The sequence below is a fragment of the Schistocerca americana genome, chromosome 4 (genome assembly GCF_021461395.2).
Source record: "Schistocerca americana isolate TAMUIC-IGC-003095 chromosome 4, iqSchAmer2.1, whole genome shotgun sequence".
Lineage (NCBI taxonomy): Eukaryota > Metazoa > Arthropoda > Insecta > Orthoptera > Acrididae > Schistocerca > Schistocerca americana.
Genome location: NC_060122.1, coordinates 831,671,159 through 831,689,637, shown reverse-complemented (window position 1 = coordinate 831,689,637; position 18,479 = coordinate 831,671,159). Strand labels below are relative to the sequence as shown.

At 40.3% G+C, this 18,479-nt stretch overlaps 1 protein-coding gene across 1 annotated transcript in view; it reads left to right on the top strand.

Moving 5' to 3' along the window:
- The window catches only part of LOC124612453 (mediator of RNA polymerase II transcription subunit 24), a 150,461-nt gene that overhangs the window by 48,407 nt on the left and 83,575 nt on the right, over positions 1-18,479 (top strand). Inside the window, exons 8-11 of the mRNA XM_047140679.1 lie at positions 575-773; positions 6,523-6,661; positions 7,902-8,135; positions 17,714-17,886. Coding sequence (XP_046996635.1) covers positions 575-773; positions 6,523-6,661; positions 7,902-8,135; positions 17,714-17,886 — 745 coding nt within the window. The remainder of the gene's footprint in view (positions 1-574; positions 774-6,522; positions 6,662-7,901; positions 8,136-17,713; positions 17,887-18,479) is intronic.

The following is an 18,479-nucleotide window of genomic DNA, read 5'->3' as shown; positions in this document are numbered from 1 at the left end:
ACAAGTTTGAATAAAATAAAAACTACAACAATTAAATTGCAACATATTGCTTTTTACTAATATGTTCACACATGGATAGAAAACTATTTACATTGCAACAGTGAGAAACAAATCCACATCATAAAACTATCTATTGTGTATGTCCTCATATTTTAGCTGTTTTAATATTATGTATCTGACACACAAGAGAGAAAATCGCTTGACAATTTAGTGTAATGAACATGGAACACAGATATAAACGGTATATAAGCTGGCATCTACAATAAACTAGTGGTCATAATTAACAAGCATATTCGCTTGTGTGATATATCTCAGAATATTGTGCTGCATACATTATATGCTATGACTACACAAGTTGTGGAAGATACATAGCTTTTATAATGTCATAATTTCTATCCATTGTATAATTCTATAATTGTAACATTAACTATTTTATCACAGAACGTTTTAAATAGCTTGATTTTCTGCAAATAAATATAAAAAGTGCAACTATCACAATATACTTATGACAGTTGATGATGTGTATATGGTTTTTTTTCCTTTAATTAAGAACAATTATTTCTGTTTCTTTTAGGAGAACTGCCAGATACACGAGAAATTGGTGATTATTCCAAAGACATTGTAGACTCAATAGAGCTGCTTCTGCAGTACACACCACTTCTGGATATTATGGATTCAAAGTGTTCTTGCAACTGCCTAGAATTTTTGTTGAAAGAACTGCAAAGTGTTGGGCTTGTTACAGATGCACATGTGCAACATTATAAAACCAAACGGTATGCTTTCAGAATTCAATGACGTATAATAATGGTAAACAAAAAATGGTAGTTGCAATATTTAACAGATTTTCATGTTTCATTGATTTACTTGTCATGGTTTAAGAACATTTAAAAGATGTAGTTTGGTAATTAGTAAGGTAATGACAGCCACACAACTCACAATTTATAATGTGTGTAGTTACTTGTCTGCAGCGTGTTATTGGTTTACAATATAATGTTGTTTATATTATATCTTTGTTAAAATGAGTAATTCATTCATTAATAATATCATTGAGAAACACCACTCTATAAATAGGTAATTAATATGTAAGAAAGGACATCATTCACAAATTTGTGTAACTACAACTAATCAGATACAGGAGATGATCAGCGGTGTCCACATAAAGAGCAAGTCTGAAAGGAATAAACACTTCTCTGTTCTTAAGGACACTAGTTGAAGGAAATGAATTAAGAATAATAAATAACTGAAAACAAATTATTAATCTCACACAAACGTTTGTGTATCATTATACTGTATAGGATGTTAGGCCTCCAGGGATAATGACCAAGACAGTTTTCCCTTTTTGTAATTTGTCGTGCAATTTCTCAGTCGAACATCTGCAGAAGCTGTCCAGGACCAGCATGTTATGTAAATTCATTAATGCACCAGGGAAATGTTGCCAAACGTGTCTCCCAGTTAACCACAAGATCATTGTCCACTCAGTCTTACCAATACGCATTTCCCTGATGTTTTTGGAATGGTTTGTATTTTAAATATCATGCAGGGTGGTGGCTTTTATCACCAGTTACATACATCACTGTACAATTTTGCTTCTCATTGCCACTAGTTCATATGATGCTGGGTTCCCCTTTTGATCTACGTTACCAATTTACATTAATATATAGGAACCTTTGTGGTGCAAATGTATCACATAGTGATAAAATTTCACTGCTTTTACCTCGTAATCACCTGGAAGCCATTGAACGATGATAGTTTTCCTCCAGAAGCTGAATCCGTTTAAAGTGAAAAATCTTGATAGCCAGCCTTAGATAGCTTTGAAACCAGTGACACCCTAGTTCTTTGGCTAAAGCCAATGCTTTGAGTTGGCATGTTTCACTAGTCAGCACACATCCATATTTTTGCCTCTCATTTACATAATCATAGAGCCATTTTTTGAGGTCAAATGCTTTGCTATCTGGCTTTGAAATCCCTGGCAATAAGTGTCCATTTCGTAAAGTAGCATTTTGTTTTTTTGCCAGTGGTGAATACAATCCTTGCTCACATCATACTTTCTGCCCACTGCATGGTTTCCAATGTTCCCTGCTTCTTCAATGATGTTTTCTTTAGCTGTATATGAGTGACAATGAGACCTTGAAGCCATAATTAACAAGTTAACAGGTGTTTAATACTTCTAACATGCTACTGACATGTCACAGCCTGAGGCTGCAACAACACTATAGTATAATGGGATTTACTTTTGACAGTGGAGCAATACCAACCTTATTGTAATTAGTCTGCACACCCCAGTTGTTTGTCCTTAAATTTTGGAAAAATTGTGTGTGGATTATTCATGTTCATACAGTAATTAAATTAGCATTGGTACTCAAAAATGAAATTTAAATCAATGAGGATAAACTTGCGTGTAAAATCATCTGTGTCATCAAGAAATTGCAAGCTTCCAGGCTAATAATTACTCAGTGCTAATGATAAGAGCAGGTTAAAGAAAGAAAAAGAATTGAAAATCACGAAACTTGTAAAAGAATGTAACATTTCCTGAGAGTTGTTTATAAGAAAAAGGTAATAGTTTGATATGTAAACCAGTTACACAGTCATGTGTTTCACTACTCCAAATTGGTTTTTGTTTGCTGTTCTTGTTGAAACATCAAGTCTGAAAGTTTGATCTCCTCCTGTCCCCTTATTGTCAGTGTCAGCAGCAATTTTTATAGTGTGAAAATTTCTTTACTTCCAGTGTTTTTTGTGCAGTGTACTTAAGAGTGTTCAGTGCCCTCGGTTGTTGCAGATACTTAACAAAACACTGATTGTGTTGCAGAATAGCTACACAAATCACATACTCATTTAAGTCTTGAGCAGATAAAAACAGCAGTAAATAACAGTTAAGGTGAAATTTTATAGTATGAGTTATGCGTCAGCCAAAATATGTATCTCATGGCTCACAATGTATTTGCACAATACAGTATTAGAATGTAATACAGGCCATTCACATTGGAGAGAAAACTTTCTGTTAGAACAGATTGAATATAAACTGAAATTTCTTTCCCATTTGCCAAATTTAACAAAACAATAAACAATTTAAATTTCATTTTGATTCAGATCTCCCTATTGTGTAATACTTTTTCCCCCATGGAGCCAAAAATAACTTAGTAACAACTGGTGGGGGGGGGGGGGGGGGGCAATGTTTTCACCACTATTGGGTGTTGAACTCTTCTATTACTGCATAATCAGAGTATTTTAGCTCTACCAATTCATATTCAATCAATCCAAACAATGATAGTAACAGCAAATTAAAGTTTAATTGTAAGGATGTTGCTCAGGAGGTTTCCAGTCACCTTTTTCTGTTTTAATCTGCTGTCTGATAGTCAGTCAGGTAACATAATTCACTTTGTGGAATATTTTGACAACATTGTATGCTGCCATCTTCAAGTGATCCTAATAAATGAGTATTTCCTCGATTACCATTCGAATGACTGTGTTCTTTCTGGAACTATTTTGTATAGGCTTTCTAGGCAGAGTCCAGTCCATGCTCAGCCTCTTAGGCCTTGTGGGTGGTGGGGAAGATCAGTGCACCATCCAAGTGCAAGCCCCAGCCAGTGATCTGTATGTTACTGTCACTGTGCATTGAATTTGGTTGATGTGTAATGCATGCACTACTGGAATACAAACTCGGGCCTACAGTTAAGGCACAGCAAATATGAACTTTTACACACATGACCACAGTGTCTGGCTGCTGAGGCCAGACTGTGAGCAGCAGCACATGAGGGGAAAAGCAATCGTGTGGTGGGGGTAAGAAGGAGGCTGTGGCGGAGAGGGGGAGGTATAACAGGGTAGGGGTGGGGGACAGTAAAGAGCTGCTTGTGGGAGCGTAAAGGGATGAGAAGGTAGGGCAGCTAGGTGCAGTTGGGGGAGGGAAGGTTAGACAGAGAACGTGGTTGGGGGGGGGGGATTGCAGAAGAAAAGAAGCAAAGTAAGAAGACTGTGGGTGTGTTCGTGGAATAGAAGGCTGTGTTGTGCTGGCATGGGAGCAGGGAAAGGGCTAGGGCTAGATGGGTAAGGACAATGACCAACGAAGATTGAGGCCAGGAGGGTTACAGGAACGTAGAATATATTGCAGGGAGAGCTCCCACCTATGCAATTCAGAAAAGCTGGTGTTAGTGGGAAGGATCCAGATGGCATGGGCTGTGAAGCAGTTATTGAAATGAAGAATGGCCCGGGGGGGGGGGGGGGGGGTGCTCAGTATCTGGATGGTTCAGCTGGTTCTTGGCTACAGTGTGTCGCTGACTATTCATGCAGACAGACAGCTTGTCATGCCGAGGTAGAATGCAGCACAGTGGTTGCAGCTTAGCTTGTAGATCACATGATTTGTTTCACAGCAACCTAGCCTTTGATAGGATAGGTGATGCTTGCAACCGGACAGGAGTAGGTGGTGGAGGGATGGTGTGTGGGAGATGTCTTGCATCTAGGTCTATTACTTGGTTATGAGCCATGAGGCAAGAGGTTGAGAGCAGGGGTTGTGTCGGGGTAGATGAGGATATTGTGTAGGTTCGGTGCGTGGCGGAATACCACTGTGAGAGGGTTGGGAAAGATAGTGGGCAGGACATTCCTCATTTCAGGTCACAACGAGAGATAGTCTAAACCCTTGTGGAGAATGTGATTCAGTTGCACCAGTTCTGGGTGGTACTGAGTTATGAGGGGAATGCTTCTCTGTGGCCAGACTTTGGGAGGTGGTGGGTGACTTGTGAGATAAGGTGCAGGACACCTGTTTTTGTACAAGACCTGAATGAGACCCTTGGTATATTTTGAGAGGCTCCGTTCATCACAACAGACACGATGGCCATGGGTGGCTAGGATGTATGGAAGGGTCTTCATGGTGTGAAGTGGGTGGCGGTGGTCAAGGTGGACATGTTGCTGGTGGTTAGTAGGTTTGATATGGATGGAGGTACTGATGTAGCAATCTTTGAGACGGTGGTCAACATTGAGGATCATGGTCTGTTGGTTTGAGGTGTTGAGGTTCTGGAGGAGTGCAGATTGCGTGTCCTCACCCCCGATCCAGATCATGAAGATGTCATGCATGAATAAAATTGGGTGAAGGGTTTGGGACTCTGGGTGTTCAGGGAGGACCCTTCTATATGGCCCATGAATAGCTTGACATAGGATGAAGCCATGCGGGTTGCCATAGCCATAAATTGGATTTAATTTTAGGTGATGCCTTCAAAGAAGTAATTGTGGGTGAGGATATAGTTGGTCATGGTGATTAGGAAGGAGGTTGTAGGTTTGGAATCTGTCGGACATTGGGAAAGGAAGTGTTCAATAGCAGTAAGGCAATGGGCATTAGCGACATTAGTGTTAAGGGAGGTGGCATCAACAGTGGCGAGCGGGGCACTATGTGGCAAAGGAACAGGAACTTTGGAGAGTCAGTGGAGGAAATTGGTTGATATCTCTTATTGGGAGGGTAGGTTGCAGTTAATAGGCTGAAGGTGTTGGTCTGTGAGGGCAGAGATTCCGTCAGTGATGACACAATTTTGTTGTGCCTGTCTGCAACTCGTCATTTTAGCTTTTGTATTCCTAACTTACCGAATACCATTGCAATATGTTTTCACATTTTTCTTTGTCTCCTATAACTTTTAGAGTGGGGTCCTTTGACCTCAGGGCAGATGGAATCAGGTAGTTGTTATAGGAACTGCTCACAAAAACTCCGTGTAAGGTGTTATTCCATACGCTTGTCACTTAATTGAAAACTGTACTGTACAACGTATGTAGGATGTCATCAGCCTGCATTAGGTGGTCTTTGTTCCTCCTGTCCTCAGAGTGGGTGGACCCCTCTCATATTAGGGACTGAATGATCCCTCCTTTATAACTTTCCTCAACCTATCCTCCTCTTATTCCAGAGGAAGGAAATAGTACTTCCAAAAGATTGGATAGTTTATTGTACTTTTTGTGTGGTTACCATCTCCTGAATATTATTTATTGGCCTGCCATATTGTCTCATAATTTTATAGTGTTATCAAGTGAATGTTCCTTCTGATACCACCGTAAACATGCAGATATAAATCCATAAGTGTAGTCTTTTGATAAGCACTGTCAATCAGTGTGCTATCTCACCTTTGTCTGAGCAATATTTGCGAGAACTGTGGCCAGTAATTTTTGTGAATAATCACAAATTAAGTGTTCAGTGGGATTTGTATTTGTTACCAGGTTATGAACTTGTAATCTATAGTAGCATGTTTGTCATTACTGTACATAATATTTACTATCTGAGACTTAAATTGATATGACTGTTTAAAACACTGGAAACATATGAAAATCCTAACAAATAAACTACAGCCACTTCTTTTCTTCATCATTCTCCACCTCTTTAACAGTCTTGATAGTATAGTGTATGCCTGACTTTTCTTCTTTGTTTAGCTGTACAAGTAGTTGTGTTCTATGGAATTGTAATGAAATTAGTTTTGCCAATAATGCTTTCTCCATTTGCACAAAATTGATTGACATTCATGCTCTTAAATTTGATTTTTTTCCCTGTTTCTTAAGGGAAGGCATGATCGTTGCAGTACTGAAACCTGACCAAGCAGCACAACAGACACCCTGTATACCAAAAATTATAACGAGAGCAGAGTCAACTCTCTCTGGAATTCTCAAGACCTTGGATACTGATTATGTTAAAATACAGGTAGTATTTAAAGTTGGCTTGTTGTGTATGAGACATATAAGTCTCTTTTGAAATTTGAGTACTGGTGGTGCTTATAATTCAAGACTATAAGTAAGACTTCAATAGAACTGATGAAAGTGATGATAATGAACATAGAGGACCTCAAGCAGTTAATCAGAGGACCAACTCGTGAAGGTGAATCCTTTACTTTTTGGTGACAGACAGACTCACATATTTTGGCTCAGTTAGCATAGAAAACTGAATTGGTGATCATAAGGCTTTGCAGCATCATTGAATGTGGTTGTAATTAAGAAGACTAAGCTCTCAGGAGACATTATCTTATTGTAGCACTTTCTGTGCAGGTGAGAGGGATTGCATGTTTCAGTTAAGTGGAGGGCTCTACCAGTGGCAGCATAGCTGCTGGCAGACTCTCCTAAGCCAGCCAGGCCTCTGCAGAAGAACCAGACAAAGAGTGTCTCACAACTATTTACTTGGTCAAAGCTAATATAATGTTTTTCAGCATTTTATAGGAATCGTACATTTGATTCTCACCTTTTTTCTCTCAGGTGGTTTAATAGTTGAATAAATCAGTGCTGAACCATTTTTGTTCTAGTGTCAGATTATTCATTTAATAATGTTGTCTGTCTTGTTCAGTCTAAGCTTGTGCTTTGTCTTTAAGGATTTCACCATCAATGAGACATTAAATCATAATTTTCCGTCTTTTATTGAGTGTTTTGGTGTGAGGAACATTTTGTTTCTGGTATTTTATTATCAAATGACTTCATAGTCAAGCAGTAATATTTCTGAAATTCCTTAGCACATGGCATGTGCATTGCAACACATTACAAAGATAAATTTATCAGTTTAATAAGTAATGTCTCGTTACACTAGTTGGCCAAAACTTCATCTTAATGATTTCAAAAAGTGGACAGTTAAATAGAACAGTGCCACTACAAAGCAATACAGGATGTTGATTTAATTCTTTAGTGACTATTGAGGTCACAACAGTTAAAACTTTGAACACTTGCTCTAAAAATGCTAATTAATTAATTTTCTCTTTGTCATATGTTGTGACCCAAATGATACCTCCACATTTGTTCATGGAATGTGCATTTATTTTTCATAATGAAAAAATGTTCTGACTTTTCATATTGACTCCTATAGTAACTGTAAATAGTATAGGCATGATACTTTATTTATAAACCATCATTATTTGTTTTTCAAACTGCAGTGAAACCTTACTTTGAAAAACTTCTTTCAGGAAGCTGTTGTGAGCATACTGTGTCAGGTGTTAACTGGAAAAAGTTTTGAACTGATACTCTCTGTGGCAACAGTACAGGGGAAGCTGCGTACTTTTGTGTCCAAATTGATTAAGTTTAATGAATGCAGCAAACAGATAGGTGGTGAAGGAGGGAAGGCTTCACAGACTCGTGCAGTTTTATTTGATGTCACATTCCTTATGCTATGTTTCATAGTGCATACATATGGTTCAGAGGTAAGTACAGTTGCTTTTTATATGTATGAGATTTATTTTTTTGTAACATATTAATTGTAAGTCAATAATGATGTGCACCTGGGTGTTCTTCCATGTTGTTGTTTCCATTGTATGCACAGTATTTCAAAAATTGGCACAGCCATCTTCTTTAGGTTCTGCAAGTTTTGCTGTTACATGTACTCACTGCCTGGACTCTATCTAGTCCAGGTAGTGAGGATATAATAACAGCAAAATTCCCAGAATCTGAAGAAGACGAGTGGGTTGGTCATTGAAATATTGTGCAACACCTGGAAAAACATGATTGATCAATCACACAGAGAAAACCACATTTATCAGAATCTGGTAAGAGCTTAGCTCTCTTGAAAACAATCAGTCATGCAAAATGCATATCAATGAAAAATTGATATGATCATGCAAAATTGTGGACAGAAACTAAAAAAAGAATAATTCTTTAAGCATGTTTAAGTAACATACATGTAGTACTGTAAGTATTCTACAAGGACAACCCCATCTTGTCAAACACAGTGCCTGAGTGTCAATTTTTATGATAAAATCTGTCTTCACAAGGTGTTGTTCATCCAGTAACACATTTAATCTGTGTCATGTTTATTCCATTTTATTTACAGTAGTAGCTGATGGAAACAGCAATGACAGATATTTTGTTTTCCTTCTGAGTCATACACTATTCCTGTATGACTAAGAGTTACCTCTAATATTAGAAGCTGTGTAAGTGTGTCGGGATAAGGGCTTGGGGGTAGATTGCAGTGAACTGTTGGAGATTTCTGGAACAAATATCTAACACGAAACAATCAGTGTACTGCCAGTAGGATGAGTAAATAAACCCAGTCATAGGAAAGAAGATATGTTGTACAGTTTCTAAGTTATTATGTTCAACTACTTTTTTACATGCCTGCATAAATAAGAAGTTGGATGTTGTAACTCAGCTTTCGAACTTGCATTTTTCTCATAATAACACAGTCACGTGCATCTAGATTGAGGTACCCCCCACCTCCTCCCAAATTGTTTACAAAACAGGCGTATTCCCTTCAGAATAATCTCCATTACAACTAATACATTTGTCCCAGCTGTGCTCCTACTGTTCAGTTCATTTTTAGAAGTGGCTGACAGCTCCTCCGTCATGTTTTTCTTGACTACTTCAATTTTATCAAATCAGTGTCCTTTCATGGCCCTTTTCATCCATGGAAATAAAAAAAAGTTGCATGGAGCCACATCAGAGGAGTAAGGTGTGTGGGGCAGTCGAACCATGCCTCGGCATACGTCAACTTGAAGTTCCTTTTGATTGTTAGTCAGAACACGAGAAACGAACTTGGCAGCAACCCTTTTCATTCCAGAATCTTCCATTAAATTTCACTGAACTGAGATACAGGATGACCCATTAATCTCTGACAGCTGATCAATTGTTTGCCAATGGTGTGTGAGCACAAACTCTCAAATTTTTTCAATATTTTTGTCGATTGGAGCAGTTGATGAATGTCCAGAGCGAGATTTGTCATCAGTCAATATGTTGCCTCTTTTAGATCGAGTAACCCGCTTAAACACTTGAGTTTTTCCCCGTAGCATCATCTTGGAAATCTCTTTTCAACATTAAAACATTTTCAGTGTAGTAAACAAAATTTCACAGCTACTTGTCCAGTTAAACTTACCATAATAAAAAACAGAACAAGAACAAACATTGCTAGCATAAACAACTACTGCAGATGAACAGAACAAGTCAGGTCAACAACACAGACAGCACTGAACTGACAATGAGATGCGCTATACACACCTAGCAGCAGAAATACCTACTACACAAGCTCCGCCCACAGCAATGTTATTCCAGCTTTTTATTGGGTACCCCCTTGTATATTCTAGTGTTAACCTTCTCGTTTATGTGCTTGGTTAATGCCCAACTCTTCACCTATATGGTGAATTCACCTATAATGAGTAACCAAGTTTACTTAAATGGAGTAAAACACGGTCACCAGCCTAATTAGGCATAGTAATGTGAACATTACTTTTAAAGAATCTGTATTGAATTTTGATAAAGGGAAGCTACCATTACTTCTTTCCCATAAAAGTGCAGTGAAACTCTGATATAATCAGATAAGTGATAGAGTGAATACCAGTAGTTATAAATGGTATGTGCAAGCTCTCACAGGAACGATTGACCCTGTATCTCTTCTCAACAGTAATACTTTGTCATATACAAGTTATCTCATCATCAAATGTTGTGAAAGACACTGCTAAACCAAAATTGGACGTGGACATAGTCCTGTTTCAATGGTTACTTTTCATATAGTACAAAGATAATTGTAAGTCACTTGCAATAGGATTTTTACACTCTCTATGAAGAAATCTTGTTTCTATTTTTATGAATAAAAGCAATTACAGTAACTTTATCTTTCATGGGCAAAGACTTAGGTGGGGGCCCTCAAACAGTCTTTCCAATTTTTAGTACACAAAACTCTAGAATTACTTCATAATGCAATTAATAAATTCATTGTTCAAGAATATTTCTTCATATTAAGCAACACTAAAGTGGGGATTCTCAACTGACCACTGCACTAAAGCAAACTAAACACACTTTTCTGAGACGATTTGTAAGATGCAAATTTAGGCATTACTCTTTCACAGATTTCACTCACCTTGCTGGACTTATAAAACATTTAATGCTGGTGATCTTTTATACAGGTTCTTAATAATCACTTTAAATGCGTTTTACTCTAGCTAACGTCAAAATAACGTGCTTCCTTTTGTCATTAGCACAACTAGTAATTTTTACTGACAGAATTAAATGCAGTTAATCTTTGAAGCACAAATACTTTTAATTCAGACAAATCAAACATTATGGAGGTTTTCATAAATGCCATACTAACTACCTCCCTTGATTTCAATGAAACCCACTGTATTTCTATATATCTTGTTGCATTCAGAATTAAGCAACACCAACAATCACTTATTTTCAATTGTTTTTCACATACAGGATACTCGGATGTTAGTAATTATGTGGAATGGATCCTAAGGGGTATGATGAGAGGAACCAATTCAAGGGTCGGACACACAGTGTAACATATTTGCCTTATTATTGCAAATTAAACAACACTTAAATGTACTGGTTCATACTTTGACATAAATCTGACCTCTTAAATTTTGCTGAAGTGATGGCGCAATATTGGTGGCGAGTACATGGCCACCTCATTTTCCTCTGGATGTAACTTCTCTATTACTTTCTTCTTAGTGACAAAATTACTAACTTTAGAGCCTTTTCCAATAATAGAGCACCATTTTAGAGCTGTACTCACATCCGAGACCTTTCCATATTAATCCAGGTACTGGGTGCCTCACTCGGCAGTTTTGCTCAGATCTGACTATCCAGTAGCTAGCTGCCGACTGACTGGGCTCTCTCACTTGGCGCCCAGACTGAGCGCCACATCCACTTTTAGCCTGCGCCAGCCACTTTTTGGCACGCGCCAACTCACTTCCGTTGCTAATGGGAAAGACTGTTGCTTTTAATTTTATACAATGCAAGTCCCTCGATATGAACCAGCTTGTACATACACTCCTGGAAATGGAAAAAAGAACACATTGACACCGGTGTGTCAGACTCACCATACTTGCTCCGGACACTGCGAGAGGGCTGTACAAGCAATGATCACACGCACGGCACAGCGGACACACCAGGAACCGCGGTGTTGGCCGTCGAATGGCGCTAGCTGCGCAGCATTTGTGCACCGCCGCCGTCAGTGTCAGCCAGTTTGCTGTGGCATACGGAGCTCCATCGCAGTCTTTAACACTGGTAGCATGCCGCGACAGCGTGGACGTGAACCGTATGTGCAGTTGACGGACTTTGAGCGAGGGCGTATAGTGGGCATGCGGGAGGCCGGGTGGACGTACCGCCGAATTGCTCAACACGTGGGGCGTGAGGTCTCCACAGTACATCGATGTTGTCACCAGTGGTCGGCGGAAGGTGCACGTGCCCGTCGACCTGGGACCGGACCGCAGCGACGCACGGATGCACGCCAAGACCGTAGGATCCTACGCAGTGCCGTAGGGGACCGCACCGCCACTTCCCAGCAAATTAGGGACACTGTTGCTCCTGGGGTATCGGCGAGGACCATTCGCAACCGTCTCCATGAAGCTGGGCTACGGTCCCGCACACCGTTAGGCCGTCTTCCGCTCACGCCCCAACATCGTGCAGCCCACCTCCAGTGGTGTCGCGACAGGCGTGAATGGAGGGACGAATGGAGACGTGTCGTCTTCAGCGATGAGAGTCGCTTCTGCCTTGGTGCCAATGATGGTCGTATGCGTGTTTGGCGCCGTGCAGGTGAGCGCCACAATCAGGACTGCATACGACCGAGGCACACAGGGCCAACACCCGGCATCATAGTGTGGGGAGCGATCTCCTACACTGGCCGTACACCACTGGTGATCGTCGAGGGGACACTGAATAGTGCACGGTACATCCAAACCGTCATCGAACCCATCGTTCTACCATTCCTAGACCGGCAAGGGAACGTGCTGTTCCAACAGGACAATGCACGTCCGCATGTATCCCGTGCCACCCAACGTGCTCTAGAAGGTGTACGTCAACTACCCTGGCCAGCAAGATCTCCGGATCTGTCCCCCATTGAGCATGTTTGGGACTGCATGAAGCGTCGTCGCACGCGGTCTGCACGTCCAGCACGAACGCTGGTCCAACTGAGGCGCCAGGTGGAAATGGCATGGCAAGCCGTTCCACAGGACTACATCCAGCATCTCTACGATCGTCTCCATGGGAGAATAGCAGCCTGCATTGCTGCGAAAGGTGGATATACACTGTACTAGTGCCGACATTGTGCATGCTCTGTTGCCTGTGTCTATGTGCCTGTGGTTCTGTCAGTGTGATCATGTGATGTATCTGACCCCAAGAATGTGTCAATAAAGTTTCCCCTTCCTGTGACAATGAATTCACTGTGTTCTTATTTCAATTTCCAGGAGTGTAGTTGTAAACAAACATCTTTTAAAAAATCTTAATATTTAAATATAATAGAGGGAAACATTCCACGTGGGAAAAATATATCTAAAAACAAAGATGATGTGACTTACCAAACGAAAGCGCTGGCAGGTTGATAGACACACAAACAAACACAAACATACACACAAAATTCAAGCTTTCGCAACCAACGGTTGCTTCATCAGGAAAGAGGGAAGGAGAGGGAAATACGAAAGGATGTGGGTTTTAAGGGAGAGGGTAAGGAGTCATTCCAATCCCGGGAGCGGAAAGACTTACCTTAAGGGGAAAAAAGGACAGGTATACACTCGCGCACACACACATATCCATCCGCACATACAAAGACACAAGCAGACATTTGTAAAGGCAAAGAGTTTGGGCAGAGATCTCTTTATGAGAGACTCACTTTCTTAATCCTTGGAAGTATCAGTAACTGTGGACAAGTTTGACTATTGTTTCATGGAACTTTTTCAGCATGTTGTCACCTCAGCTTGTTTCTTGTTTGACAGAAAAATTATGAACAAATAAATGACATGATGGTAGTCTGTCATGGCTTATTGTGGCAATCCTGTGTATGGAACACTTTGAAGCAAGGACAGCAGAATCCGCCAAGTTCAAACCAACATGTTTTTATCGATACATGAATGACAGGTTTGTGATGTGGCCATGTGGAACAAAACCACAATAAACAGTTTTAAGAGTTCCTTGAACATTTAAGCTCCATCTATCCTAATATAAAATTTGTGATGAAACCTGAAAAAGAGGACCAGCTACCATTCTTCAGTGTGTTAACTGTGGAAAGACCAGACAGGTCCCTGGATGCCAGTGTATAGAAATCCATGTACTCTGACCTCTACCTCTAAGCTATCCATCACAAAGAAATTTTGTGCATGAGACTCTGGTCTATATACACTGAAGAACCAAAGAAACTGGTAAACCTGCGTAATATCGTGTTGGGTCCTCACGAGTGTGTAGAAGTGCCTCAACACGATGTGGCATGGACTCGACTAATGTCTGAAGTAGTGCTGGAGGGAATTGACACCATGAATCCCACAGGGCTGCCCATAAATCCTAAGAGTACGAAGGACTGGAGATCTCTTCTGAAAAGCACATTGCAAGGCATCCCAGATATGGTCAGTAGTGTTCACGTCTAGGGAGTTTGGTACCCAGCAGAAGTGTTTAAACTCAGAAGAGTATTCCTGGAGCCACTCTGTAGCAATTTTGAATGCATGGGGTGTTTCATTGCCCTGCTGGAATTGCACAAGCCTGTCGGAATGCACAATGGACATGAATGGATGCAGGTGATTAGACACGATGCTTATGTAGGTGTCACTTGTCAGAGTCATATTTCGGCGTAACAGGGCTCATGTATCACTCCAACTGCACACGCCCTACACCATTACAGAGCCTCCACCAGCTTGAACAGTCCCGTGCTGACATGCAGGGTCCTTGAATTCATGAGGTTGTCACCATACCCGTACACTTCCATCCGTTTGATGCAATTTGAAACGAGACTCATCCAACCAGGCAACATGTTTGCAGTGATCAACAGTCCAATGTCAATCTTGGCGGGCCCAGGTGAGGCATAAAGCTTCATGTCATGCAGTCATCAAGGGTACATGAGTGGGCCTTCGGCTCCGACAGCCCATGTTGATGGTGTTTCGTTGAAAGGTTTGTATGGCGACACTTGTTGATGGCCCAGCATTGAACTCTGCAGCAGTTTGCAGAATGGTTGCACTTCTGTCACATTGAAAAATTCTCTTCAGTCGTCATTGGTCCCATTCTTGCAGGGTCTTTTTCTGGCTGCAGCGATGTAGGAAATTTGATGTTTTAGCAGATACCTGATATTCACAGTAAACTCATGAAATGGTTGTACAGGAAAATCCAAACTTCATAGCTACCTCGGAGATGGTGTGTCTCATCACTTGTGCACCAACATAACACCACGTTCAAACTCATTTAAATCTTAATAACATGCCATTGTACCAGCAGTAATCAATCTCACAACTGCATCAGTCATTTGTTGTTTTATATAGGCATTGGTGACTGCAACACCATATTCTGCGTGTTTACATATCTGTGTATTTGAATACGCAAACCTATACCAGTTTATTTCGCACCTCAGTGTAAATCTAACATTATCAGACAAGGAGAGCCTCACCAAGTAATTACAAAACCTGTGAGTAGTGTTCTGAAGGAATGGGTAACCAGATCATCAAATTGAGCAGGCCGTGGAAGCCAAATCAAGAACACCTGAGAGAGAGATTAGGACTGATACAGAGAAACAAAAAATCGCTATCTACATTGTGCTCGCCCAATATCTGGAAAGATTGCTAGACTGCTATGGCAGCACAGCATCCAGTGTAGTTTGCTTCCATCGACAAAGATGAAAAATGTTCTTTACCAAATTACAGACGATCGAGGTCTCCGAAAGCCAGGTGTATACCACATTCCATGCAAATGTGTCTTGACGTACATGGGGCAGACTTTAAAAACAGGTGAGGAGAGATGCAAGGAACATCGGCAACACGCCCGACTAGAGCAACCCTGTAAATCAGCTGTCACTAAGTACTGGCTAGAATATAATCATGAAATGAAATACGATGAGTCCAGTACCTTGGTGCAAATGCCTAATTCCCAGGACAGTGTAGTGAAGAAGTCTACCAAAAGAAAATTTTTAGAAAAACTAATAAATTGAGGTGTAGGTTTCATTTTAAACAAGGCGTGTGGTCCTACACTCATTAAAATCTCACCAGCCATCTCATCTACCAGAGTGGGAAAATGCTGAGAGAATATGCATTTCATGAAATAATCAGTGCAAGCTTTCAGAAAAAAGAGCATCAATGGGCAAAATGGGCTTCATGAGTTGAACTTGACCATTAATAGCAGTGCATTGTTGAAAGTAGTTCACAGTGTAGTTGGGTTCCAGGGAGGGAATACATGTAACAGCACACATTAGTGGCAGAAGAAGGCTACAGGTTCAGTCCTTGAAGCATTATGCATAAAAGGGAAATAACAAGTCAGCTGAACACTGGGAAAGCCACCTTTAATAAGATAGAAACTCAAATAAAACAGCGATAGATATTTGCTACCTGTACGTTTTCAGTTTATAGTTTACATTAAGTGTTCTGCTGTTAAGTGGTTCCTGTGAACAGCAGATTTAACAAATATAAATTAATTAAGAATCAAGGATGGAGTATAATTATTTAGTGTGGGTCGGTAGTTCAGTAAGTGTCAGACTGCAAATTTGAAGATCTGTGTATGATCCTCCAATCGCTTCTTGTTTTTTTTTCTGCTCTTCATCACTTCTTTCACCTCTGGTTGAAATTTGTGTATATGAAAAATGCCAAATTGTACCATGGTTCAGAATCCACAGTGTGTAGTTCCCCTGTAATCGGCAGGTTGAGTCAGTTCAATGGTCAGAGGAAGGCAAGAGTATACCATCTCCAATAGGACATCAATAGGACATTACCTTGTTGAACATTGTGATGTTCAAACAAGTCATTGTGTCGAGGACAGCTTTACTAGGAATAGCCAAATGGAAGATCTGCTAAGAAACAGACAGACACATAGAAGTAGATGTAAAAAAAAATGCTAAGATTCCAAACAGTGTCCTCCCTTGGTGCTAACATGCATGCCCACCCTCCCACACTCACACCCACACACGCGCCCACCCACGTGGAAGGGGGGGCGGGTGAAGGGGATGAAGGAGAGAATCCTTGTTTCCTGCCAGCACTGCATGCTGATTTTACCATTCTGGATGCTGTTCTGCTGAATAGTAGTAGCACCCCCCCCCCCTCCCCCCCCCCCCCTCTCTCTCTCTCTCTCTCTCTCTCTCTCTCTCTCTCTCTCTCTCTCTCTCTCTCTCTCTGTGTGTGTGTGTGTGTGTGTGTGTGTGTGTGTGTGTGTGTGTGTGTGTGTGTACGTGTTCTTCGTTCAGTTGAGTGGTGAGCATGTTACAAACCAGTGAGAAGGGGAGGAGGGGAGATACACAGTAGAAAGTAGGAGTGTATCACATGATGCACCAAGTAACAGTCTTTCTGCTGATTCTGTCTGTCTGGTCATACCAATATTATAGTGACTGTTTTGCCTTTCTCTGTTTATTGCAAGTGTTGTAAAGGGAACAAAACATATATCAAGTGAATGTTCAAGAGAAACAACTTGACATGTTTATCAATTTATGAGGGAATGTCACTGGTAGAAGCTGGTTCCCAAATTAAGGATGCCCCTAGTATTGCCTCCAGTCGGCAAGAATGATGTCAGGTAGAATATATGATGTGAAACAGAAAGCAAACTGGCTATACCCCAAAGTATTCATTGTCTCTCTCTCAGGGCAAAACACCTAAAATTGTCACCATCTCAACTACACACCATTCTGACTCTAAATGACATTGTTTGGAAACTTAACAGTTTATCATAATTGTCAGTTGCTCAGTGTGTCTAATATCTCATGTCTCGTTGTTTATTCTCATGTATGTAATTGTACCAGTTAAAAGACTGTGTAATTTATTTTACAATAAAACCAATTATATTTTCAGATTTAATTGAACCATTGATTTTAGTGACAAAACAAACTTTGTATGTGCAGGTGGTGCTATCTGAAGAGAGAGGGGACTCCTTTTTTGAGCAATGGGTCCAAGTGTGCATGGTAGAAAGAGGTCATCCTAAATGCCCAGACAAAATGTTGCAACTCAGTGATCCTTTGAAAGTTGAAAGCCTTCTTACACAATTTAATTCAGCAGATAGTGACTTCAAAACCAGGTATATAAAAAAAGTCTTTCTGCATTCAGAGATTGAGTGCATGAAAACACCATCAATTGGTTTTCTTTCTATAAATAACAAAGAACTACTAGTATATATATTTATTTAAATGTATTGGATAGTAACAACTCTCTGTATACAGAATGAGATTTTCACTCTGCAGACTTCTTTCATAGATTTAGGATCGTGCTCCTCTTTTTCCTGAGAGACCATCATTTAGCATTGCCCATTATATGTATTTACATAGAAGTATTGTACCATTATGATGACACACACAAAGTAGCTTAGTAACCGGTACATCCAGTGTTGTTAATATAAGAATTAAATTCCTTCACACTAGCAATTATCTCGGCACAAAATCTACTACCAATCAAAAAGTACACAATAAATGATGTAGAAGGAGATGCAAGCATAAACATTCCCAGGTGTGGCAGTGTAGTTTTTAATTCTGGCAGAATTATGATTACAAGGCAAACAAGTTAGCGCATGATACACAGCAAGTTTTCTGTGGTGAAATTAATTAAGCTGATCTATTATGCAATAAATTTCAGCTGGTAATATTGAATACTCTGTTCAAGAATCACAAGAGAAGG